Source organism: Oratosquilla oratoria, chromosome 18 (assembly GCF_046742065.1).
Source record: "Oratosquilla oratoria isolate Oo_2021 chromosome 18, ASM4674206v1, whole genome shotgun sequence".
Taxonomy (NCBI): Eukaryota; Metazoa; Arthropoda; class Malacostraca; order Stomatopoda; family Squillidae; genus Oratosquilla; species Oratosquilla oratoria.
Genome location: NC_134794.1, coordinates 63579492 through 63606657, shown reverse-complemented (window position 1 = coordinate 63606657; position 27166 = coordinate 63579492). Strand labels below are relative to the sequence as shown.

The 27166-nt window shown below is 38.8% G+C and overlaps 2 protein-coding genes across 10 annotated transcripts in view; both read left to right on the top strand.

Moving 5' to 3' along the window:
• LOC143035338 (retinoid-inducible serine carboxypeptidase-like) overlaps positions 1-2320 on the top strand; it is a 70550-nt gene extending 68230 nt beyond the window's left edge. For all 3 annotated transcript variants that reach the window (XM_076202307.1, XM_076202308.1, XM_076202306.1), the window contains one exon: positions 796-2320. In XM_076202307.1, the coding sequence (XP_076058422.1) occupies positions 796-891 (96 nt within the window). In that variant the 3' untranslated portion in view covers positions 892-2320. The remainder of the gene's footprint in view (positions 1-795) is intronic.
• A 13561-nt stretch (positions 2321-15881) lies between these two features.
• The window catches only part of LOC143035337 (BUB3-interacting and GLEBS motif-containing protein ZNF207-like), a 62905-nt gene continuing 51620 nt past the window's right edge, over positions 15882-27166 (top strand). For all 7 annotated transcript variants that reach the window (XM_076202303.1, XM_076202305.1, XM_076202304.1 and 4 more), the window contains exon 1: positions 15882-15999. In XM_076202303.1, coding sequence (XP_076058418.1) covers positions 15959-15999 — 41 coding nt within the window. In that variant the 5' untranslated portion in view covers positions 15882-15958. The remainder of the gene's footprint in view (positions 16000-27166) is intronic.

Genomic DNA, 27166 nt, shown 5'->3' with positions numbered 1-27166 from the left:
TGAGGATATGTCCCTGAATTAAGGGGTAAGTCATCAATATACAGTCAGACCTCACTCAATATGAGTGTTAGGTTCCTCAGCCCATTGTGTAGGATGAAATTTTTGTTGGGCAAATAACAGGTCATGTGGGAATAAATAGGTTAGGTTCCTAGACCCTCTCCAGACACTGGCACACAACACAACCCAGTGGGCTATTCACATCATGCTATCATGAATTATGGTCGTGTTTGTCAAATGTTGGTATATTTTACATGTTTGTGTAGTCGTGAAATTTTGTCCACAGTGAAATCATGTTGGGCGAGGTATGCTTGTACATGCATGAGGGGATGGGGGGTTGCTGTGCAAGTGAAGTAACCTATGTGTTGTGTCTTGCTGCATTGGTTCTGACCCGAGCAATAGGCAAGAGACGGATGACCCTTCTTCCATGAGGAGCTAAGATGAGAGGGAAACAAGGGTGGAGGATGGGAGTGGGTGCATGCCTTGGCTGGATTCCTCCCTTGTAGATAAAGGACCATCCGTCTCCCACCTCCTGCATGGGTCAGAAACAATGTAAAAAGACACAGTAAGGTCTGACAGCTGAGCTGTGGAGGTACTGTGTCTTCCTGTATTACTTCTGATCCAGTACAAAACTTGGTAGTCAAATTTAGGTATTTACAGAAATACTTCATAGAATACCGTGAGGATTTTATAGATGTTTGGAAATGGGCTATGAATGTAAATTTAGTAGAAAGATAGATTTGTTTTCCTTGTAACTTCTCCACTGATTTTCTAACATTGAATATTCTTATCTTCCAGGTTCCAGCAGATGCAAGTGAAATTGGCATTGCAATGTTGCGACAAATTGTTGGCATAAAAAACAAATTGAGGTGTAAATCATTTAAAAAATATTAAGGGTTAGCTATGCATAATTTCTGTTTACATTATTTGCACAACAAGAAATGCATTTGATTATTTAATGTTGAATAAATACTATAATGCCAGTTGTGGATTATATCTAGTTTTCTTATATTTTGTTATGGTAAATAAGTTTAAGAAAATTAAAATGCATATTAATACAGATCTTCAACGTAAAACAATGCACAGATTTTTCTTGTATTTTGTAGTTTTGTTAACTTTTTATAGTTTTACTTGTGTGTGATTAGCTAACCGTGCTAGTCAGTGGAGTGTTGTCTCATTGTTTCCGGAAAGGGATAATTCCTGGGAGTATTACCCGTCACAAGTATTGTCAATACTGTGCTCCTATTGTAGCATTGTGTGTGATTTAGGTGGAACTTCAAGATAAGAATGTGGAAAGGTTTTTTGCCTTTTTCATATGTTGTGGATTGAAGGGTCTAACTTGACTGTGATTTTTTAAGTATGGTGAAATTGAACACTGGAACTGACAGCCCTGGAATGGTTTACCACAGAAATCGCCTTTTAGGATGGAAGGTTCTCCCCAGATATTGAGTAGGATGGTCACAGTTTTGGAATAAATATTGTAATGCTGCTAATATAATGCCATATCATATATTTAATGGAAAAATGTGGGTCTCCTGCTAGAGAGACTTGGGGTAATGGAGTGATTGAGAATATATTTCATGTGCACTTCATACTCTTTTATAAACTGTGCTCATGAATACAATTACATGTTTTGAATGAATATACATGTTGCATGTACTTGGTATACAAACTAAGTACACATATATTTTCATAGTGATATGATATATATTTTATTTTTCTTTGTACAACTTATGTACCATTTTCCACAATCTGTGGTAGCTATGAGAGAGAAATCCTCATTCCCTTTCATTCCCATTTTTCATACCTTTCACTCTTTGCTTTGCAACCCTATGTGAGGTTCTTGAATAATCAGCTTTGTGTTGCAGAAACAATATGTTACTTATGTGATAGAATTTTTATACTCCACGACAGCTATATGATTGGAGTTGGTACACAAGTCACTAAATAATATGTATTGATTGTAACTTCTTATTTACTCCTGCATAAAGTTGTGTGCTAGTCTGTGAAGGAATACAATTGTAGTATGTTGTATGAGAATGAGAAAAAAGTGTGTTGTTTTGTACAGTACATTTTTGCATGACTGCATTGAGGTCTATTTGAGCCCCAAGTAGCAGATGCTGACAGCAGAGGGTTTGAAGTCTGCAGAAATGTTAAATCTGATGATATAGATTTAAGGGTGCAAAACATAAGTTTTGTGTGTGTATATACATATATATAAATATATTGTGTGATATAGAGGTAATCCACCTCATAGACCAAAACTCCTGTTTTATGTATTATATATTGCAGGGATGCCTGTGAATAAAAGGTAATCAGTAAATCAGTCTTTGTATTTCAGAAAATGCCTCTTAAATGAATACTGTTGTAGTATTTAATATTCGCCACATGTTTGTTGATTGGTTTATGAATGCACCTGACTTTCTTGATCTTGATTGTTGAGTGACATATACGTGATGGCCTCACATGGTTTGTTGCTAATGCTCCTCTTATGAAGCAGGAACCACACTAGCATGCTTGCATTCAGGATATCACCCAGCATTAAAACCATATCAGCACAGTTACTGCCCTAGATCCAACTGTTTCAACAAAGTTACTGCCCAAGATGCAACCATGACTCAGAAAAGACGGAGCACCTCATTTTACAATACCCCACATTAACAATTCTTACATATACCAAAGGCTTTTTCCCCCTTACAAGGGAGATAGCCAAAAAACAAAGGCATAAAAACCACTCCCACCCATTCCATCCCTAACAAACTCCACTCTCCTCCACCCTCTTCCCTCCCTATTATCTTGGTATCTCCTGGATGACAGGTCACCCCTGCATCTTGCCCACTGCCCTGGGTCAGAAGCAGTGTTGCAAGACACAGCACATCCACAGCAAAGCTGCTTCATTAAATCGGTGACCCCCCCCCCTCTCCGTTCCCTCGTGCAGAAAAGATGGGGAGAAATCCCTTCAGGTTGCATCAATTTATTTATTACACATGCACCCATACCCACCTACTCTCCCTCATGCATCACAGCATCATCCATACACAACCATTCTCTATTCACCCCATCTTCTGTCCTCGCCTGTCCTTCCTCAACAGACATTCCCCTCTTTCCAAATGCCCCTTTTACCACCATCCATCCATCTCATCCTACGTCAACCCCGCATGTTCACTCCATCCACCTCTGCCTTCCACACCTCTTTTACTTGTCTTTCTTCACTCATTCTTTCCATGTGTCCAAACCATCCCAATACTCTGTCATCAACCCTACCTCCCAACTCCCTTTCCACAACTATTCTCCTCCTCACCACCTCATTTCTCACTCTATCCAACCTAGTAACCCCAATCATACTTCTCAGACACCTCATCTCAAACGCATTCAAACTCCTCTCTTCCTTTCTCATGTCCCATGTTTGTTCCATACAGTAGTGTTGGCACAATCACTCCTTCATACAATCACCTCTTAGCATCCATTCCCAAATGTCTTATTTCTACTTAAACTTTTTAATCCGCCAAGGCATTTACTCACTTCTCTCAATCTCCTATCCTATATGTCTGCAATATCTCCCACAGTGCCTTCCTGTCTACTCTATCATAAGCCTTTTCCAGATCCATAAAAGACAAAAAAATCTCCTTACCTTTTCCTATAGTTTCCTCATATCTGTATTACCACAAAAATCTGATCTATACAACACCTACCTGTCCTAAAACCACACTGTTTCTCACCAATTACTCCCTCTATTCCTCTCCTAATCCTCTCAAGACCCTCCCATAAGCCTTCCCAACTACACTTAACAAGCTGATCCCTCTCAAACTACTACACTCATCACTTGTCTCCTTTTCCCTTGTAAAGTGGAACTATACAGGTACTCCTCCAGTCCTCCAGCACTCTACCCTCTCTTAAACAAACATTAAATAACCTCACCAGCCAATCCACCATCACTGTACCTCCTTTATTCAGACGTTCTGCATGACATCCACGACCCAAGTGTCTTACCTGCTCTCATCTTAACAATTCCCTTCATTTTATCTTTACTTATTTCTCTATTGTCCTCCATCATCATGGTCATTTTCTTAGAACTCCTCCAACTACCTTTCCCTCCCTATCCTCCTTCACATTTAACAACTCCCTAAAATATTCTACCCATCTTCCTCTTTCTACCTTCTCTTCCATTATCATCTCTCCATCTGCACCTTTTCTCTACTTGATTCACCTCTTCCTCTCTTAATTTCTTTCAAAAACATTATTTATTACTTTCAAAATTTTCTGTCATAATCTTACCCAATTTCAGATCTGCTCTCCTGTTTGCCTCCTTTATCTTATGCTTTACTTCTCTTCTCTTTTCTTTGTATCTCTCATATGATTCCCTCATCCTATTTTGTAACCAATCTGTAAAAGCTCTTTTCTTCTTTACAACATTCTTTGCTTCCTCATCCCACCACTCACTCACTACCCTTTTATTTCCTCCTGTCCTCCTTGTTCCTCACACCATCTTTGCACACATTTTGACTCCCTCCTTGAAACATCCCCATTCCTCCTCCACTCCTAGTTCTACTCCATCCTTCACTCACTCCCACTCTTCTCTCAGCTTCTTTTTGTACTCCTTTTCTTTTTCATTTAAGCAGTTCACTCTAAGTACCTTCCTACCTTCTGTTCTTTTCCTCTTTCTCCGTCTATCTCTCACTCTCAACTTACCTTCCTCCAAAAACTATCTGATATTCCCCCACTCTTTCTCCTTAGAACATGTACATCCTCAACTTTTCCTAATGTACTCCTGGTTACCATTAACACACTATCTACCACCCTTCCATCCACCACCCTCTCCCATGTGTACTTATGCTTGACTTTCTTCTTTAATACTGTATTTGCTATCATCAACTCTAAACACATCACCATCAACACTGTGCTACCGTTTTTTCCTAGAACTCCACACTTTCCAACCACTCCATCCATTGGTTCATTTCCTACCCTAGCATTAAGGTCTCTTAATATCACCACATTGACATTTCTCCCTAATCCCTCTATGCACTTATTTAAATCCATCCAAAAAGCCTTTCCTCTACACTCTTCTCACTACCAGGCCTATATGCACTTACAAAAACCCACATCTCCCTTCCCAATTTCACCTTCATCCACATTAACCTTGAAGAAACCTCTGGTCTGTAGGGGTGCCCCATATAGACCCTAAAGTATCAGCTGCATGCTACTTAGTCACTATAACATGCAGCCAATATCCCAGATGGGGAAAATTCTTAGTAACATTTCTTCCATGAGTGTCTTATTGGCTGTCCATCTTTAAAACTCTGTCTAGAAGTGCAGTTCTAAGGGACTGGCAACTACTCTCTTCCTACTACTTTCAACTGGTGACACAGAAACAGTCCCACAGAAATGCACCAAAGACAGCAATCCAAAAGTTTTTCTAGGAGCGATCTATGGGACAGCCTGAGGACTGTTACTAGTCATTATGGGGCTGCAGGTTTCTGTTCCATGAAATCTTTTAAGCAACCACTATTATTTTTATTGTAAATTCCTTTGAGAGGTAAGCACAAGAGTAATGGGTTGGGGATTGGAAATGGTTAAAGAAAATGGAGAAAAATGGGAGATAAGCCAGTTATTGTTTGCTGATGACACTGCACTTGTGCCAGGATCAGAGAAGGGATTAAGGAAGTTAGTGACAGAGTTTGGGAAGGTATGCAAAAGGAGGAAGTTGAAGATAAATGTGGGTAAAAGTAAGGTGATGAGATGTACAAGGGTAGGAGGTGGCAGCAAATTAGAAGTATTAAGGGAGAAAGACTGGAAGAGGTGGATAGCTTTAGATACTTGGGAGCAAATGTGGCGGCAAAGAGAGGAGTGGAGGTGTAAGTAGAATGTATATTGAGAGAAGCAAGTAAATGTCTTGGATGATTAATAAGTGTAAAGAGAAATAGACATTTGGGAATGGATGATAAGAGGAGATTGTATGAAGGAATGATTGTGCTAACAGTACTGTATGAGGCAGAAACATGGAACATAAGACAGGAAGAGTTTGAATGTGTTTGAGATGAGGTGCCTGAGAAGTATGATACGGGCTACTATGCTTGAAAGAGTGAGAAATGAGGAGGGGAGTGCTGGTGGAAAGGGAGTTGATGAAAGAGTATTGGGATGGTTTGGACACATGGAAAGAATGAGTAAAGAAAGACTAGTAAGAGTAAAAGAAATGTGGAAGGCAGAGGTCCTTTTCCTCTTTCTCCATCTATCTTCCACTCTCAACTTACCTTACACCAAAGAATTATCTGATATTCCCCACTCTTTCTCCTTAGAACATGCAATCTAAAGCTCTTCCTACTCTTCCTCTGGTTATCACTACATAGTCCATCAAAGCCCTATCTATCACCCTTCCATCCACCACCCTTTCCCATGTTACTTGCTATCATCAACTCTCTAGACACATATCCACTGTCATCTCTACGCTATTATATTTCCTGGAACTCCATATTTCCAAACCACTCCGTCTATTGGTTAATCTCCTTCCCTAGCATTGAGATCTCCCAATATCAGTACATTTACATTCCTTCCTAAACCCTCTATGCACTCATCTAAATCTATCCATAAAGCCTCCCTTTCCTCTAGACTCTTCTCACTACCAGAACCATATGCACTTACAAAGACCCACATCTTCCTTCCCAGTTTCACCTTCATCCACATTAACTTTGAAGAAACCTTCCACTCCACCACACACTTACCTATCTCTTCACTTACTAGTAAAGCCATTCCTTTCACTCGTCCTGTTTTCACTCCTGACACCCTCCCAGCCACACTCCCAAACTCAAACTCGCCCCTCTCTTTCAACTTAGTTTCACGGGTAGGGTACGTTTTGGAGCAGCCGTTTAGGCACGGCCGTTTGGGCGCAGGCTGTTTTGGCTCCAGCCTATTTGGCGACGGCTGTTTTGGCGCCAAGAATATTTTTTTTTTAGATTTTATTTTATAAATCTGTCATTTTATAAATTTTATTTTATAAATCAATATAAAATTACAATATATCAGTTATAAAGCTGGAGAGGTGGTGAAATAGCTGAACAGCCATTCGCATGAAGCCCGTGCTGCACGAGTAGAGGTTGCACTTGTGAAAACTAATATAAGAAAGAGAGCAGCAGAGGAAACCCTTGAAACATCGACTGTAGCTGTTAATGAATGTTTGACAGACATATCCCAGTCTAGTTTAGCTGCCATTCCTGATATATCTTCTTTGAGGAAAATAATACGGAAGAAGCGTAATTCATTAATAAACGTCCCCACCAATCCAGCTGATCACAATGGTTTGTGCCAGAATGCTACAGAATATATGTCCCTCAACCAGGAGTGGAAAAAAAAAATACTGTGATAGTGTACCAAGTCACGACCGAATATTAATCTTAAGGAGACAAAGCTGGCTACAGTACTTAGGTACATCTGATTTGCCGATGATCTGGTTTGATCTGGTTTGCCGATGGCACATTCAGTATTGCCCCCAGCTGGTTTGAAGATACATATGTTGGTCGTCAGAACAGACGAGGAAATGGAAGACGAACTCCTCTATTTCTCCCTGAAATTTGGAACCTTTATCAGAGAACGTTAAATGGGGAAGACCGCACAAACAATAATGCTGAGGCAGCCCACCGTCGACTTAAATACGAACTTGGCATGCAACATCCCACCATATGGAAATTAATTGATGGCCTGCGTAAAGTACAGAAAGGTAGAGATGCATATTATGAAAAGTTACTGGCCGGTCATGAACCACCACAGAAACTAAAAAAGTATAGAGATGCAGACAGAAGAATACATGAAACTGTTCTTAGATTTGAAAACATGGATGCTGTCGAGTACTTGAGAAGCCTTGCTCATAATTACCAAATGAACTAAATAAAGCTTTGTTACTGCTTTTTTTAAGATTTTTAAAAGTTTTTATAAAAAGATTTTATAAAATGAACTAAATAAAGCTATGTTACGGTTTTATAAAAGATAATATATAAACTTTGGCGCCAAAACAGCCAAGGCCCAAACGGCCGCGCCCAATTGTCATGTAGTGACGTGATGCATCCTACGACCCGTCACACAATAATCAAAGAAATCTTCGGAGCTAAGCCTTTCCAAGTTCCTGTAGTCGGCAAGCGTAGTTCGCAAGGGTGCCAGCTGCCAGCCAGCGGTCAGCCAATCAGGAACTTGGAAAGCTCCTCACGTTCCCGCCAGCCTCCTTTAAAAGGTCGGCGTTTCGCCGAGATGGGCAGAACAGTACACGCGGGAAGTGAACTCAACTCACTTCCCGTAAGATACACACATACACCTCTCACGAACAGTGCCACAACACACGCACAAACATCTACACTTACTTTTTCTTCGACTAAAATTCGCTTCCTTTCTAACTTTCTCCTCTACTACATCTTCTCATATCAGTTTACCTCCCACTAAAGATTTTTCCGTTTTTCCATCTTTCTCTACTACTACGCCTCCTACCATTTTCTAAACTTTCGTTGGTGATCCTAATCCTAACCCCGGCGTCAAGCGCTGCCCTCCAAGCTCCCGATCCATTTCTCCCAAGCCACGACCACCAATAAACCCCTAATGGCTCGCAATTCGGCCGGTGGCAATAGCCCTCTTTTATACACTACTATCTTTTCATTTTCCTACAGACATTCTTCCCCTCCCACAAAACCCGATCCCGCGCAAGCGAGGTGGTCTTTCCTTGGAATCCAGAATCCAGAACAGTACCGACCAGACCGACCAGCGCACAAACTACATCTCCTCGTCCAGTCTTCTAGCTGTCCCATCGAGCCTCGCCGTCATCATCTGCTACCGCCTCGCTGACGTTAGGCTCCACGTCCAGCTACAACCATAAGCTCCACTAAGCTGTGGCCTTAGTCCGAGCTTCACCTATATTTCTCATGTGACACTTCTAGTGTCGCACCCTGTGGCTAATTACCAAAAGAAAGAGATTAGATATTTTGTGTTGATTTTCATTTGTCCTGCCGTTGTTCCGAACTAAAACTACTACAGTCAGCTGGCGACCAAACACCCGCGCCCAAATGGTCGCGCCCAAACGGCAGCTCCCAATAGTCCCATTCTGTAGTTTCACTCAATGCCACCACATCCATCTTTCTCTTCCCTTTTACTCTCATCTGTACCACTTCCACGCACATTAAAATAGTAAAAGAGAATGTGGAGAGCAGAAGCAGATAGAAGGAACTTGAAGTACCATGAATGAGGATGATGTTGCTTGAAAAATGTGCGGAGCAGGATAGAAAGTGTACAAAAGATAGGAGTGAATTTAAGAAGATTGTGAGCGAGTGAAAAAATGACACAGCCCTGTAAATGATGTTGAACATAAAGAAGTGGTGAGGTAAATTTGCTCTGGCTATCAGTGCCTGTTATGGGTGTGCTGTGCATTGGTGCATTGCCTTTAATCTTAAGCAGAGAGAGAGAAAATATGTTCAAATACTTTATGCAGTTTTCATATATGTTGATTTTTATTAGGGAGTTTTGTGGCTTGCCTCTGGACTCTTTCCAAGTTATCAAAGTCTTTAATGAAATTTCGGGACTATATGGGAACAGTATGTACCAAATGTGGGGGTACCTAGATAATTGGTGGGCGTATCTATATAATTGGTTGGTGATAGCTAGATTTTAGAAGTTGAAAAATCATACTACCAATCCCATCATTCTATCTGCTTTCTTTGAGGCACAAATGAAGTGCTTAGATCTTCAGTACACATATTATCATCGTTATTGGGCCACATATTTGCCTATGGGCAACTTGGGGATTGAAATGAAGGTGTGAACGAGGACATAATTACTTCAGTTCCACCCTCATGATCCCCCTCCTCACCCTCTCCCACCCTGGTCCCTCTTCTCCTCCACCCCCACCATACTCTTATACCCTCCCACCTTGGTCCCCCTTGTCCTCCACCCCACACCCTACTCCTTCCCCCTCCCACCCCATTCTTCCACCCGCGACCCTACCCCTACCTCGTCCCACCTCACTCCTCCCCTACCCCCGACCCTACCCCTACCTCTCCCACCTCACCTCCTCTCCACTCCCGTCCCGGCGTGAACTAAAACTCTTGTAGGCAAAATTCACGTCCTACAAGCTGTCATGGCCACAGGGGACGTAGATGTAGCCTTCTTGCAGGAGACCTATTGGCAGGTCAACCGGCCGCTCCGGGTCAGTGGATACCAGGTATACTATACAACTCGGAGCCGGGGATCACTCGGACTCGCAATCAAGGTCCATATACTATATGGACCTTGCTCGCAATATTGGTCCGGGCGAGGGTTCCAAGTGAGCCCGTATCCGCCCGCCGTGCCTTGCGGTGAACGAGTAGAGGCCTTGGCTGGCAGTCACCCTTGCCGGGGGGAACCTTCTCTTGTACAACATATATCGTCCTCAGGACGGTGAACTGCCACCTGGGGAGATGCTCTCCCTAGCCAGCCATGAACCCTCATTCATTGCCGGGGACCTTAAAAAATCCTATCAACAAGAATAAGTACAATTTCTTTAATATATAATTGTTATCTGTAATATAATATTTACAGTATTATATAAAGATATTGTAGTCTGTTTCCAATTCTATATACAGTACTCATATATCAGATGTACAGACTACAGAAGACTTGGGTTCCTTTTGCGGTAGCCAGACTGCACACTGTACCAAGTACCTCTAGCTTTGAGGTTGATATATAACAACATGCATTAATAAGGTGTTTTAAAGTAATTCTCAAAAATTATATATGAACTAGGTCTGACGAAATATATCTAGAAATATAAGAATACTGTATTGTTAATCTGCTGTGACTAATGGTGGACTACAAATAGAAATGCCGGTATTGGAAAATAAGATTAAAGAAAGAGTACTGTATTACTAATATATGCAATAAACAAGAATAAGTACACATTCTAAATAACTACTCTCTGAAACGAAACTTTATAATTATAGAAATCATTAATAATATGACATACTAAGCCTCCTAGAATAGCAGTAAATACTCTCCCTATGTAATATGCGATTAGGTTTCTGCCATGAAAGCTGCTCCCCTCCCACCCCCGATTTATCACCCAACCAGACCCATCAGTACTGTAGTGATGTCTGACGTATGAGAGTAACTAAAATGTCAGGAGAAAGTGTGAGGAAATCAAATATATCACTCAAATATAATTATTTATATAAAGTACTCATAATATTCGATACTTCTGTAGTAGTTTTAGTTCGGAACAACGGCAGGGCAAATGAAAATCAACACAAAATATCTAATCTCTTTCTTTTGGTAATTAGCCACAAGGTGCGACACTAGAAGTGTCACATGAGAAATATAGGTGAAGCTCGGACTAAGTCCACAGCTTAGTGGAGCTTATGGTTGTGGCTGGATATGGAGCCTAATGTCAGCGAGGCGGTAGCAGATGATGACGGCGAGGCTCGATGGGACGGCTAGAAGATTGGACGAGGAGATGTTGTTGTGTGTGCTGGTCGGTACTGTTCTGCCCATCTCGGCGAAACGCCGACCTTTTAAGGGAGGCTGGCGGGAATGTGAGGAGCTTTCCAAGTTCCTGATTGGCTGACCGCTGGCTGGTCGGGACGTCCTTGCGAACTACGCACTACGGGAACTTGGAAAGGCTAGCTCCGAAGATTTCTTTGTTCAGTGTGTGACGGGTCGTAGGGTGCGTCACGTCACTACATGTTATTTGATTTCCTTTCAGGGTTTTTTTGCGCAAGTCAATTGACTCTGGTTTCCATTTTTTTTATTTAGTTTATCATGCAATGCAAATTAGATCTTAATACAATTTACTTTAGTCGTTGAAAAACGAATTCCATTGATTCTCGTAAGCTCTACCTTAAGTTCAAGTTGAATAATGTTACCATTGTTGGATTCATATATAGTGTTAACACTGCCTAGCGTATTGTTATGTCTACTTTTTTATTTCTTCTATCACCGCCCTAGGTAAAGTCACTCGCTGTCTCTCGGAATGCCCCCTCCCCCCTGTGACTTAACAATTTTCCAATTCTGTTCCTAAAACCATTAGTTTTCTACCAATACTGCCTCCTTCGGCAGATGATTTGCGAGAAAAATAATTTCCTTGAGATAAGCCTGGATCTCTGCTAGTGGATCTTATATTAATGTCTTTTAGTTGGTACTCTGTTGAGTTTGAAGACTTCAATCTTTTAACCTTCCAGTCCATGCATTATCTTGTGTACCACTATCATGTCAGACCTCAATCTTCTCATTTCTAAAAATAGTAGGAGTCCAGTTCTTCGGAGGCTGTCTTCATCATCAAGATCACAGAGCTGGGCTCGTTCTTGATCGGTGCATTCTTTGGTGTCTTCCGCTTTAGTTTGGCCGCGGTTAGCCCTCCCAAACTATTAAAACTTAAGAGAAGGCTTCATACCGAAATAAGAGTCCGGTAGGCCACATACTATACCAAAGAAAAAAATCGTACGCCACACCCAAAAGGTAGACCACATACTATATCGGCACCTATATTGGTTTAATAGTATGGGAGCGCTAACCGCGGCCAAACTAAAACGGAACGCACCGAGGAACGCGCCCAGCTCTGCAAGATCAGCTATGGTTGGAATGAGTTTCGTCATTCTTCGCTGTATTCCTTCCAACAGATCTACGTCTTTTTGGTTGTATGGCCGCCAGGTTTGGACAGTACTCAAGATGTGGGCGTACAACGATTTGTGCAGGCATACAACGTTGTTTATACTCTTATCCTCTATTGTTCTTTTGATAGTCCCCACAATTTGATTTGTCTTTTATTTTTACGATGCTCACTCTATCTTCTCTGAGGTTCAACAACTTATTCACAACAATGTCAAGGTCTTTCTCGCTATCAGCATTTGTAATCTCATGATTTTCCATAGTGTATGTTGAGGTTTGCTGTGTCCAAGATGGAGGCCTTTATATTTATCCAGGTTGATATCCATTTGACAGTCTTGCCCACTCCTCTACAAGGTGTAGACTGTTTTGGATGTTGTCTAAATCTGCCTGATCCCGGTGAACAACGTTGCATCATTTGTAAATTTTAGTATTTCACATGGTAGACCTTCATCTCTGTCATTTATACACATCAGAAACAAGGGGTACAATACTGAACCTTTGATTACTCCCCTGATAACGTCAGGCCATTCTGATGTCCTACAAACTATCAAAGGATTACAAAGGAGCATGCTGACAGAAGACCTTTTGGTCCATAATTACGTCGGACGCTAAAAAAATATAACAATGATGCATAAATAAATAACATTATAATAATATAAATAACAATAAATAAAATTAATAGATAAAATTATAATAATATAAATAATAATAAACAAAATGAATAAATAGGTAAAGTTAAAAGATAAACAAACAGGTAATAGTAAATAATAATAAACAGACAAATAATAAAAAAACAATATAAAATAAATGGCAGGCATTACAGCATCTTGCTTATGTGTTTATCTAAACGAATATTAAAGCTTCGAACTGAACTACATTGCAATGACTCTGCAGGAAGTTTATTCCATTCATTAACTACACGGTTGGCGAAGTTGTTTCTACCCATTTCCAAATTATATCTATTTCCTGAAATTTTGTGACCATTATTTCTTGTTGGATTCTCATTCAGTGTGAATTTTTGCCTCTTTTCATGTTGTCAATTCCCTTTAGAATCTTGTAGACCTGTATCAAGTCACCTCTGAGTCTACGGTTTTTTTTTTTAGGGAAAAGAGGTTCATATGTTTTAGTCGATTTTTGTATGTTTATTATTACTATTATTATTTAGAATCAGTTTTGTGGTTCGCCGTTGTACTTTTTCCAATCTGTCAATGCCTTTAATGAGATTCGGTGACCATACGGAAACAGCATATTCCAAATGTGGACGAACTAACACTACTCTTTGTTTCCTGATGCAACTGCCGACCCCGTGATCTCATTTATATCTTAGTATTATTATTTCTTTTTTATCCAGTCTGGTGTGTGAAACCTTGTCGAGAGCCTCTGAAAAATCATTGTAGATCACACCAACTGGTGTTCCTTTATCAAGAAAAATTCTATTTTTTCTATGAATGTCAGCATATTGGTTAAGCATGAATTGGATGGTAGTCTATGCTGTTAAAGTTTTCTTTTTACCCTATCAGTAGACAAGCCAACTGTTTCGTAAGCTTTTACCATATATGATATCTTTTAATCTGTCTTGGTTGTTTATCTAATGATTGGTTCACTGTAAATGCTTATACAAACTGTTGGTTGAGAATATATGCCACTTTTTCTCATTTGATACAAGGCTTGTCCTGCGGTCCCACAGTTTCTTTTACTGCTATTTTGCTTCTCACAATGCGATAATATGCCTTTGGATCTTTCTTTGAATATTTTGACTAGGCAGCTCTCAAATATACTCTTTGATGATTGAATTTCTCTCTTTTCACGTTATTGTTTACATTTAACAGACATGTTGTCTGTGAATCTTGGTATCTCCTTTACCACTTTCTCTTGTTCCTTTTGTATTATATAATTTCACCAATCTGGCTTTGTTTTTGCATCCTTCTTTGAATATTTGGGAACACATTCTTCAATTAGTTCCCCATACACCATTCGATTATAAAATCAATTAAAAAAGAATCACGCCTCACATTGCTGAGCCGATTCATGCCAGTCTACATTTCACTATTTAATTAAGCGCATTCTTACATAGCAGTTACAACTCGCAATTTTATTCCATCCATATACTTCCCTATTCCAGTTTCTGATTTTTTTTTTTTTTTTTTTTTTTTTTTTTTAAAAAATAACTTCCACTGCTTCACCATCAAGTTCTCAAAATGAAAATTTATGTTTGGATATCTTTACGTTGTTTTGTCTTTAGAATTAAATTTCCTTCTCTGCAAAAAGTAGGTTATTGTTATTCAAAACTCGTTGCCAACATCTTATAATGATACTAAACCGTGCAGTTTTTCGTGATTACCTTTATCCACGATTGTACAATAAATACAGTTGCAAAACCTGACTTTTTTAGTTCATTTTAGTTTTTTAACTTTTGTTCAAAATAGTAAATAAAAGTAATATATTAGGGTTTAATTTATGTAATTTAAAGGTTAAATAAAAAAGGGTCAACAAACTTCATATAGATTACTAAGGCTCTTCACAAGTTAGCACTGCCACTGTTTTATTTCACTATTTCCGCTGACATCCATTGATTTCTCCGTACAGCTATGAAGCCACATCGCACCTTCTTCCCCTTTCTCATGCTATGGCCAATCAGTGTGTAAATATGAATGAAGTATTAATGTTTGTATGTACATACATACATATTTATCCCTAAACATATGATTCTAGTGTCAGCTGTTTTTATAGTTGGCGCTTGAGTTATGTGAGTGTACGATAATTACCAAGTCTGTAGTATCAATTGCAAATCCTAATAATCCACATTTTATATAATAAACACAACATTAATCATTCAAATGGCTAATTTATCACATACTATATTTTTCACAAAATATCAAAAGACAAATAAATTAACTTCTTGTTAAATAATAATATACCAAGCAAATGTATGTGTCGCTTAAGATTTTTTTCTTCGTTTCATGACACTGCTTTAATATGGTATAGTAAAACATTAGAAATGTAAAACTGTATAATGTTCATAAAGGAATCTATATTAACGATCTATTATACAGACCTGTCACATGGATAATCCTAATTTAGCAGGAAAGCTAGTCTAAAGTATGTGACTGAAAGTCTTTTATATTCCATGGGAAATTAAGGATAGTTTGTATAATTTATATTATTTTCCATAGGTTAGTGGAAATGTCTAGGTAATTAAAGTTAGTAAAATACGATAGTATATGTTATACATACAACCTCATTGTTGGAAGGCCGTGTTTATTTTTAATCGTACGCATGCGTCAAACCCTCGATTACCTCCACTGTTAAGAGTGGCTGCCATTTTGGAAGTGAAAATTGTGCGAGAGAAGAAATCGAAATGGGAAGAAAGAAGAAGAAGCAGACTAAACCTTGGTGCTGGTATGTATTTAAGTAGTTGAGGTATTCGTCATTAAGAATATTATACTCATATACCTTAAAAAAACTAGTATAGTCCAAGAATGAAAGATTTCTCTGGATGCAGACGTATTCATGAGTAGGTAGTTATTTTACATCCTAGATTTCACATATTGAATAGTATTTCCCCTTCTTACGTACTTATCTACCTCGTATAGGTCAATGCCCCCAAAAAATATAAGGTGAAAGAGCTGTAGGGGTTATGGATTAAAGGTGATAACTTATTATTAAAAACTAGTGAATAGTTGGATAGGCTTAAGCTGTTTGATGGCGCACGTACTGCGACTGTGCTGGCAAGCCGCCAATACTAGCGTCTGCTGCAGCCCCAAAGCGACGAAACCAGTCAGCAGGAGAGCCAGTGCGAATATATTAATAGTTTACCATTCTTACTCGTGAATCGTGGGCTGATACACCCTGCGTGATAAAATATGACCTTTAGGTTAATTATGAGGAGGAAGTTATTTTTAGTTGAACCTTTCTGCTAGACTTACGTAATCGTTTTAGTCTGGGTCAGGCAAAAATAAATATTTCGTTTCCATTTTTTTTCCCTTGGTATCTGGTAAAGTACTCTTCACATGAATTTTTGTACTTCATGTTTTTTCATTTTACTCAAATCCTGATACATAAATATTAATATGGTAGAATTGAAGACTTCATCGTTTCATGTCTCGTTGATGTGTCATATATGGACTATTTATTTATTTTAAGTGCTGAGGAGAGGTTTATCATAGGGGGTTGTATGATAATGATTTTGGGTTATATAGTTTTACAGTAATCCTAGTTGTAGTTGTATCTTCAAACAGTATGCTCCCCCCACCACTACTGCGTTGACAATAAATTTTTCACAGTCTCTGAAAAAATTATCTGTGGCAGGAGACATCTCATGTTTGTTTAAACAAGTTGAGTAAATAATGGTAATATCAGCAGTAACTGGGTTTTGAACTATTCACAATTTTTTGGTTCTATTCCAGTCTCAAATGTATTTTTCACTTTTTTTCATATGAAAGATCCAATTTGTTAAATTTTTAGTTGTGCACACCTATGCAAAATAGCAATAGAAAATAAATTTTAATTTTATAAATTATAATAGATCAACGTAATGTGCAATTTTCTAGGTGGAGATCAATAACCAAAAAGTTGCTAAAATCTATTTACTAATGCATGAAGTTGCAGCCGTTGAATATGCTATGTTTGTTTTTATAGATGCTGAGGTCGGAGAAATGAAAGGATGGTAAATTAGTCTATTATAACCTATGTAACCTAACCAATATTTAGTAATTCAGTATAGTAAGTCCTCGTCATGTGGTATATATGCGTTCCTGAAAACCTTACCACAAATTGAAATTACTGTATAGCGACCCCATTATAACATGTAATAATAGGATATAGCAGACATACCTTCTCCATGCTCTTTCCTCTTCAAAATATTTAGCGGATACTGTATCTGTGAATTTTTCTTACTGTAAATAGAATCGATGGTAGGAATTACTAAATACCGTAACTGTGAATTTACTGGATAAAGAATGACCAAATAAGAAAGAGTCACTGTACCTCAAATTCTAAAGATCATCTATGTTGTCGTCATTGATGCTGACAGCTTTATTATTGTACCTCAGGCAGTTAACAGATGATGTTAGGTGAGGAGCTGTTAGGTAACGTAAGTTTTATGTTAAGTATCAGTGTGTAATTCTGGAATTTACAGTTATTGTTTTTGCAATGAATTTAATAATTTAATTAATTTTAGAAGTGCACACTTACACTATATAACAATAGAAAATAATATTGTAAATCATAATACATCAATGTAATATTTGTTATTGTTGGTGGAAATCAATAACAGAAAAAAGTTGCTAAAAACTATACACAAACAAATGTAGTCACTTTAACTGCTTGAGCTGCCACATTTGTTTTGCTAGATGTGGAGGTTGAAGAAATTGAAGTATGATAAATTCGTCTATTCAAACCTAACCTAACCTACCCTGCCTAATCTAATCTAACCTACCTACCTAACGTAACCTGCATTTAATAATGTGGTACCTGTAATTCTAGATATCATTATTTTTGACCTCTAAATCTATCAAAGATGTTTAAATGAGTAGACATGACTTCGTTTGTGCATAGCTTTTAGTAACGTTTTCTCTTATTGATTTTGGGTATTTGTCCAGTTGTGCACAACTACGCTGTATAGCATTAGAAAATTAAATATTAATTTTGTAAATTATAATACATGAGTGTAATATATGGTTTTCTTGGCGGAAATGAAAAAATTACCTTGCTACAAGCAAACATACTAATGAAGGAAGTCGCTAGCATAGGATCGGGACGCCATCTTGTTTGTCAAATGTTTACCCCTTGGTACTTCCACCAGTACCTTGTGAGGTATATATTCTTGAAGGAATGCTATGGAGCTGAAATCCATGCATTCCTTCAAGCTATGAGAAACCTTTATACCTCACAATCAGAGTGATTGAACAGGCCGCCAACATCAGTCATGATGACAATCATCCAGATGACCTTTAAATTACAGGTACTGATTTACTAAATACAGATTAGGTTAGAATAGACAAATTTATCATCCTTTCATTTCTTCGACATTGGCATCTATCAAAACAAACATTGCATACCATTCGTCCAGCGCGACTTCGTTACTTACAGAATCTGTTTTAGCAACGTTTTGTTTATTTCCGCTAATAAAATTACATATTACGTTGATATATTATAATGTTCAAAATTAATTATTAATTTTCCATTGCTGTATCGTGTAGTTGTGCACAACTGGACATTTCCCGATTTCTGCCAAGAAAGATTGATGTATCATAATTTACCAAATTAATATTTAATGCTAAATCATGAAAGTGTGCACTTCTAAAAATACCAATATTTCTTTTTAATAGGGTGTGGGTACATTTTTATAGTATTTAAGTTGTGCACTCCTATATAATATAGCATTAGAAAATTGAATATTAATTTTGTAAATTATTATATATGAACGAAGTATGTGATTTTCTTGGCTGAAAAAAAAAACTTGCTACAAGCAAATCTACTAACAAAGCCACTAGGATTTGATACAGACACCATGCTGTCATCTGTTCAGTCCAGTCACTGTCATTTACATGATGGCTTCCACATTGTGGACCAGTTGTTCTCTAACTCCAGGTGATGTTAATAAGAGCTGTTACAAAGACAAAAGGGCATCCTTGGACTTTATAGGAGAACATGGGGTTCTGCTGTTGTCAGTTAATTGCCTGAGGTACAATAATAATCAGGCTGCTAGCATCTGTGACGACAATGGCGACCCGGATAATCTTTAGAAATTGAGGTACCGAATTACTAAATATAGGTTAGGGTGGGTTAGAATAGACATTTTTCATCCTTAAAGTAAATCAGCTTTAGCAACTTTTTGTTATTGATTTCTACCAAGAAAATGCATATTATGTTGATGTATCATAATTTACAAAATTAATTGTTAATTATCTATTGCTATATCATGTAGGGTTGCACAACTAAAATCTTAGCTGATTGGCTTGAGTTGTGAGTTCTTGGTGGTGTTAGTGAAGTGTATAGGAGCGCAAACAGGAACTTCAACAATGAACGGAATGTCTTGACAAGAAACCATTTCATTCTGGCATGCACGTAAATGACACGATTATTTTCAAAAAGCTTATTTGTGATACTTTGGAAAGGAAGGAATATCTTAGACTGTTAAGATCTACTTTGAGCATAATAGTTGAGGATGAGATTGGTATAATATAAAGATGATACCCTAATTTGCCTGTGAGGTTATTTATTTGTTATTTGAGAAAATTGTCAATAACTTTATGGAAACAAAAGTACATACGTATACCAATGGCATTTTCTCCCTTACAAGGAAGGTAACCAAAGTCAAAGGCATAAATTCACTCTCACCCATTTTATCCCCACCCACTCCACTCCTGTTCACCACTCCTCCCTCCATCTTTTCTTGGCTCCTCCTGGATGATGGGTCATCCCTGCACCTCACCCAATGCCTTGGGTCAGAAGCAATATATCAAGACACAGCACATCTACAGGAAGACCACTTCCTTTAATCAGTGACACTCTCCTCTCCATCCTCTCATGCAGAAAAAGAGGATGGGGGAGAAATCCCTTTGGGCTGCATCAAAATATCATTCACACATACTCCCCCAACCCCCCTTCAAAGCATTGAAGCATCATCCATATACAGCCATTTTCCACTCACCCCTATGCTGTTTCCGTATGGTCACCGAATCTCATTAAAGACATTGACAGACTGGAAAAAGTACAACGGCGAGCCACAAAACTGATTCCAAATATCAAAAATAAATCATACGAAAATCGACTTAAGCACATGAATCTGTTTTCCCTAAAAAAGCGTAGACTCAGAGGTGACTTGATACAGGTCTTTAAGATTTTAAAGGGAATTGACAACATCAAAAGTGACCAAATTTTCACATTGAATGAGAATCAGACAAGAAACAATGGTCTCAAACTGTCCGGGAATAGATTCAATTTGGAAGTAGGTAGAAACAACTTTGCCAACCGTGTAGTTAATGAATGGAATAAACTTCCTGCACAGGTAGTGCAATGTAGTTCAGTTCGAAGCTTTAAGAATCATTTAGATAAATACCTAAGTAAGATGCTGTAATGATTATAATTTATCTTATATTATTTGTTTTTGTTTTGTTATAATTTGTCTGTGATTTTCATTTATCATTAGTTATATGTCAATTTATAATCATTTACTATTTACCTTTTTGTTTGTTATTCAACTATACCTATGCATTTATTTATGTATTTTATTTATTTTTACATTATTATAGTTTTAATTTATTATTAATATATACATATATATATATATATATATATATATATATATATTTTTTTTTTCATCCGACCTAGATATGGATCAAAAGGTCTCCTGTCAGCATGCTCCGCCTTTGTAATCCTTTGTAATCCTTCTGTCTTCTCCCTTCCTTCATCAACAGACATTCCTCTCTTTCCCAATGCCCCTTTTACCCTGTCCATCAATCTCATCCTTGGTTGCCCCCTCATGTTCACTCCCTCTACCTCTGCCTTCCACACACCTTTTACTAATCTTTAACTCATTTTTTCCATGTGTCCAAACCATCCCACTATTTCATTAACCTTATCTCCCAACTTCATTTCCACCCCCACTATCCAGCCTAGTAACCCCTACCATACTTCTTGGGCACCTCATATGAAACGCATTTAAATTCTTCCTCTCATATGTTCCATGTTTCTGCCCCATACAGTGCTGTCAGCACAATCACTCCTTCATACACACTCCTTAGCATCCATTCCCAAATGTCTATATCTCTTTACACTTTCTAATCCCCCAAGGCATTTACATGCATCTCAATCTACATTCTACCTCCACCTGTACTCCCCCCTTTCCCACCACATTCACACCCAAGTATCTAAAGCTATCCACTTCCTCCAGTTTCTCTCCCTTAATATTCACTTCCAATTTGCAGTCATGGGCGTTGCGATAAGTAAAGCGATAATTTATCGCAAGACCGGAAAAAATTATCGCTTATATTTATCGCTTTCAAATTTCCCGTGATAAATCCAGCAATAAAGTAGAAGACGAAAAACCGTTACGGCGGGAGGTTACAGGCTCATTGTTAAGTGGCAAACAGATTTCAGGTCCTTTAGTCTTTTATTAAGTAATATATGGTATTTTAAGTGTAAGAAAGAGGTTTTTAAATGCATAAGTAGCATAAATAGAGTATTTTTGGATTTATCGCTTATCGCTTTAAGGTATCTTGGAAATTTATCGTTATAGGACAGCGGAAAAATTTATTGCTTTATCGTTATCGCTGCCCACCACTGCCAATTTGCTGCCATATTCTCCTCTTGTTCATCTTATCACCTTAATTTTACCCATGTTTATCTTCAACATCCTTCTTTTGCAAGCCTTCCCAAACTGTCACTAACTTCCTTAATCCCTCCTCTGATCCTGCTGCAAGTTTCATCACTAACTTCCATAATCCCTCCCGTGATCCTGCTGGAAATGCAGTGTCGTCAGCAAACAACATTAATAGTAATGAATTTCTAATTTTGTAAGAGACTTCAGCTGTATTTTTGAATGGAAGAACTTAACAAGTTTACTCTTCATAGTTGTGTATATGTGGTTTTTAAGGGAATGGTTTTCATTAAAATATGTTGGATGTTGCCATTTAACTTGAAATTTTGAAATTTATAACCTAGCACACCAATTTTTTTATGCACAACCACTTTGCTCCCTCATAGACTGAGAGTGAGGGGCACCATGTTAGTGACCATTCTGTTGTTTCCAATGTTATTGTAGGTGGTCAGAGTAGACACCATGTGGGGGTGAATCAGTTATTAAAAAGCAGTAGTGGGCGCATGAATAAATTTTGGGCAGTCCGTCACTTGCCTTGCTTCACTTTTCAAGAACTTTGAAAAGAAATAAAACCTAAAAGAAAAGAAAAGAATTTCGATAAATAGTTAAATACGTGATGAACTGGTGAGTGGTGAAATAAATTTTTTCAAATAAACTTTATTAACCCCTTCCATACGGTGCCGCACACGTAGGCGTCATGGACTTAGATCTCGGTGGCAGCAGCCAATGCCAGCCGTACGACGTGTCGTAATAATACTCGCATCATAAAATATAGTCACCGCTTATATCGATCGTTCTCTCTTCACCCGTGAATTTTGATAACCATAGAAAATGCGATTACAAAAGAATTAGAAAGAATGTCAGTATGGAGGGGCGACTACAATAAATATAATCAAGACGCCGATATGGCAGCCTCGCGAATACACTCGCTCCCCATGACGCCTACGTGTGCGGCACCGTATGGAAGGGGTTAAGTGACATGACCAGCTCAAATTAAATATAAAAAATGAGATTTTTTTACATCCCACAATTCAGGAGGTAGTCTTTAAGCTCCCTGATAGCCTTAGCATTGACCTGGTCCCCAGCGTCACCTGTCTCCCCCACCTCCTCAGACTCCTTCAGGGGCTGGGTGTCATGCAGAGACTCTGCACCAAGTGACATGCTGGCGTCATTATGCTGGCTCTAGTCCATTTCACTGTCTGTCACTCACAGGTGTGCTTGCTCTGAAGGTCAAGCTACTTAGCCTACTATCAGGCTATCAGCAGACACTCCTGTTCCAGTCTGCTAAGGTATCGTCTATCCATGATCTATGAAAGTCTAGAAATCTGGTGGAAAACAATTAAAACAGTGTTACTTTACTTGATCAAATGCAGGTTGGAATATTAAAGACCTGTCCACACTACAGAAATTTCTTTTGTAACAAATTAAATGCATCGCAGAAGCCAAAAGCTCATTACAGACAACCTTTCATTACGGCAGCCAGCAGGCTACTGGTATGGTGCAGCGTGGTCATGCAGAAATTTTTGTGTGGATGGAACTAACGCGCCAGCATGTGCCACAGAATGTTATTTGCTGAAGGTTGTCTTTGTTTTTCGGGTTAGTGATGGTTTGGGTGACGGCCGAAAATCACTTATTTGGTGCTTGTTCTGTCGGTGTTTCAAAGTTTCCATCAGTGACTGACCGCCCACAAAATTTACTGAAGCACCCACCATTGTTAAAAAGCATGCTTCACTTGTTGAATTTTTTTCAAGTACATGGATGCAGAATACAACTCCTAAGCTATTTATACATCCCGGAATGGACCAAGTTAGGTATTCATGATGATTTGTTAGTGACAGCAATTTCTGTGAAAAAATATCTAGAATAGAGAAATGGCAAGACTAACTTTTTCATCAAATGTTCTATGAAACTTCAGTGATGATGATGAGGACCCAGTAGTGGCAATCATGGAAGTTTTTTTGTTTAATCATCTTCTTACTCCCCTCCCACTTTTTATTTTTTATTTTGTTTTATTATTATTTTATTTATTTGAATTTATTTTATTTTATTGTTTATTTTTTGTTTATTTGTTTATTTTTTCTTTTATCAACACTTCTTCATTGGAAAGGCAGATTACATATTGGGCCCAAGATATCTTTATCAGTTTCTGATGTATTTCCTCTGTCTTATCATGCAAGGAGAGCTGACAACCTGGTCCCTTCTGTTATCAGACAATCAATCTGTTGTCCTTGGTCTCGCTTGCAGGAGAGCCACATCTCCCAGGTAGCTGACAACCGCAGGGTTAGGTCATGAATCACTCAAGAAAGAAGGGTTGTGTTCTCTAGTTATGGCTAGGGTGGGGTAGTGTACTAAGTGTTTTGTGATGTTTGGGTGTTGTAGTTATTATTGTTCCTAGACTGTGGCCAAGCAGTCCTGTCTTCTTGAGGAATGACATGGCTGGCATTGAAGTGGTGTTGGCATGCATCTTATTATTTTCAATTCTTTATTTTGTATAGGCTGTGGCCTTGTTTTCCTTATGGTTGCCATGCAGTAGTAGTAAAGTGTGGCTCTCAAGACTTTAATGTACTAGTTAGTTTTCTTGTGCAACTGACGCTCATGCTTGTGATTGAATTTGGTGTTTATTATTTTATTGGTTTTAAGTCTCCAGTCTTTTATGTTTGGACTGAAGGTCATGCAAGTATAAAAGTAAAGCCTGGAATTTTGGCATTGGTTAAATTTCTCCATTTAAATAATTCCAGTAGCCATTGCTCTAATTTGTCAAAACAGTCTTGGGTGCTCTTAGTAGCAGTTTTGTAGTTGCTGTTCTTGGTTAATATCTGTGTAGGTGAGAACTTTTTCTGTTTGGATTTGGTTTTGGAAGGTCACCTGTTAAGTTCTGGTAAAAGTACAAGTCCTTGGGGACTCCATTGTATGGTCATTTCCAGATTTTACTTTATTTATTCTGTATATTTATTTTTATTATACCCTGTCTGGGGTATTGGCTGCTTGTTATTGTGGCAAAGTAGCATGCAGTTGATACTTTAGGGTCTATATGGGACGCCCCTACGGACCAGAGCCACACATCATTTTGTCTAGAGGAAAACTCTTCATAGAGAAATGATGACCCTTATATACTACGACTGTCCCTCTGTTATGCTGTCCCCCAACCCCTTGCTGCTGACCTGTACCATTTCTCTTATTCATTTTGTGCTGTGGGGGAATTACCTGTGGTGGGGGAAAAGAATACTGCCACCAAGTATTTCCACTTGGATCGTAAGAGGTGAGAAGAAAGGGACGGGGAGTGGGACTAGGCATCCTTCTCCTTGTAGCCCCACAGGGGACATACCTAAACGAAAAAGTAAAGGCTTAAGAGGGTCTGGAAGTTTTCCGACCAGCACCCTAAGGTTTGGGTCTTTTAACCCCTTCCATACGGTGCCGCATACGTAGGCGGCATGAGGAGCAAGTGGATACGCGAGGCTGCCATATCGGCATCTTGATTATATTTATTGTAGTTGCCCCTGCGTAATGACATACTCTCTAAACTGTCTTCACATTTTCTATGGTTATCAAAATTCACAGGTGAAAGAGAGAACGATCGATATAAGTGGTGACTATATTTTATGATGCGAGTATTATTATGACACGTACGTCTGGCAGCTAATGCTGCCCGCAAGATTTTGAACCGTACTGAAGAGTATAATGTGTGTGGATGTGGTACAGATGAGAGTAAAAGGGAAGAGATAGGTAGTATGTTTGTGAGAAGATGGATGTGTTGGCTTTGAGTGAAACTAAGTTGAAAGGGAAGGGTGAGTGTAAGTTTGGGAGTGTAAGTGGGAGGTTATCAGGAGTGAAGAGAGGGCGAGGGAGGGAAGGGGTGGCTATTCTAGTAAGTGAAGAGATAGGTAAACATGTAGTGGAGTGGAAGGATGTTTCCTCAAGGATAATGTGGATGAAGGTGAAACTGGGAAAGGAGATGTGGGTCTTTGTAAGTGCATATGGGCCTGGCAGTGAGAAGAGTGTAGAAGAAAGGGAGGCCTTTTGGATAGATTGAAATGAGTGCATAGAGGATTTAGGGAAAAATATCAATGTAATAGTACTGGGAGACCTTAATGCTAGGGTAGGAAATGGTCCAATTGATGGAGTGGTTGGGAAATGTGGAGTTCCAGGAAAGAATCGTAGTGGAGAGTTGATGGTGGAAATGTCCAGAGAGTTGATGAAAGCTAATACAGTGTTTCGGAAGAAAGTCAAGCATAAGTACACATGGGAGAGGGTGGTAGATAGAGCGTTGATGAATTATGTAGTGGTAAAAAGGACTATGATGGGAAGAGTTAAGGATGTACATGTGCTAAGGGGAGAGGGTGGGGGAATATCAGATCATTTTTTAGTGGAAGGTAAGTTGAGAGTGGAGAATAGATGGAGAAAGAGGAAAGGGACAAAAGGTAGGGAGGTTCTTAGAGTGAACTCTTTAAAGGAAAAGGAGAAGGAGCTGAAGGAGGAGTGGGAGGGAGTGAAGGATAGAGTAGAGCTAGGTGTGGAGGAGGAATGGGGATGGTTCAAGGAGGGAGTCACAAAGTGTGCAAGGATGGTGTGTGGAACAAGAAGGACAGGAGGAAATAGAAGAAAGGGTAGTGAATGGTGGGACGAGGAAACAAAGAAGGTTGTAGAAGAGAAGAAGCGAGCTTTCACAGATTGGTTACAAAATAGGATGAGGGAGACATATGAGTGGTACAAAGAAAAGAGAAGTAAAGCAAAAGGTAAAGGAGAGCAGATGTGAAGTGGGGTAAGAGTATGACAGAAAATTTTGAAAGTAATAAAAAGATGTTTTGGAAAGAAATTAACCTCTTCACTCTGGCGCACATCGCACGTCTGGCAGCATTAGCTGCCCAACGTGCGATGTTGCGTCATAATAATCGCATTATAGAAAATAAAGTCAGTGCTCAATTGTTCGTTCTCTTTCACCCGTGCATTTTGATAACCATAGAAAATTGATGAAGCCAGTTTAGAGAGAATGGAAATTACGTAGGTACAACTAAAATAAATATAATCGAGTACCCACTTGCTCCTCATACTGCCTACGTAGGCGTCACCGTATGGAAGTGGTTAAGAAAGGAAGAGGAAGCGAATCAAGTAGAGAAGAAAAGGTAAAAGGTGCAGATGGAGAGATGATAATGGAAGAGAAGGCAGTACGGGGAAGATGGGCAGAATATTTTAGAGTTGCTAAGAAAATGAGATTGATGAGTGAGGAAAATGGAGGAGAAATAAGGA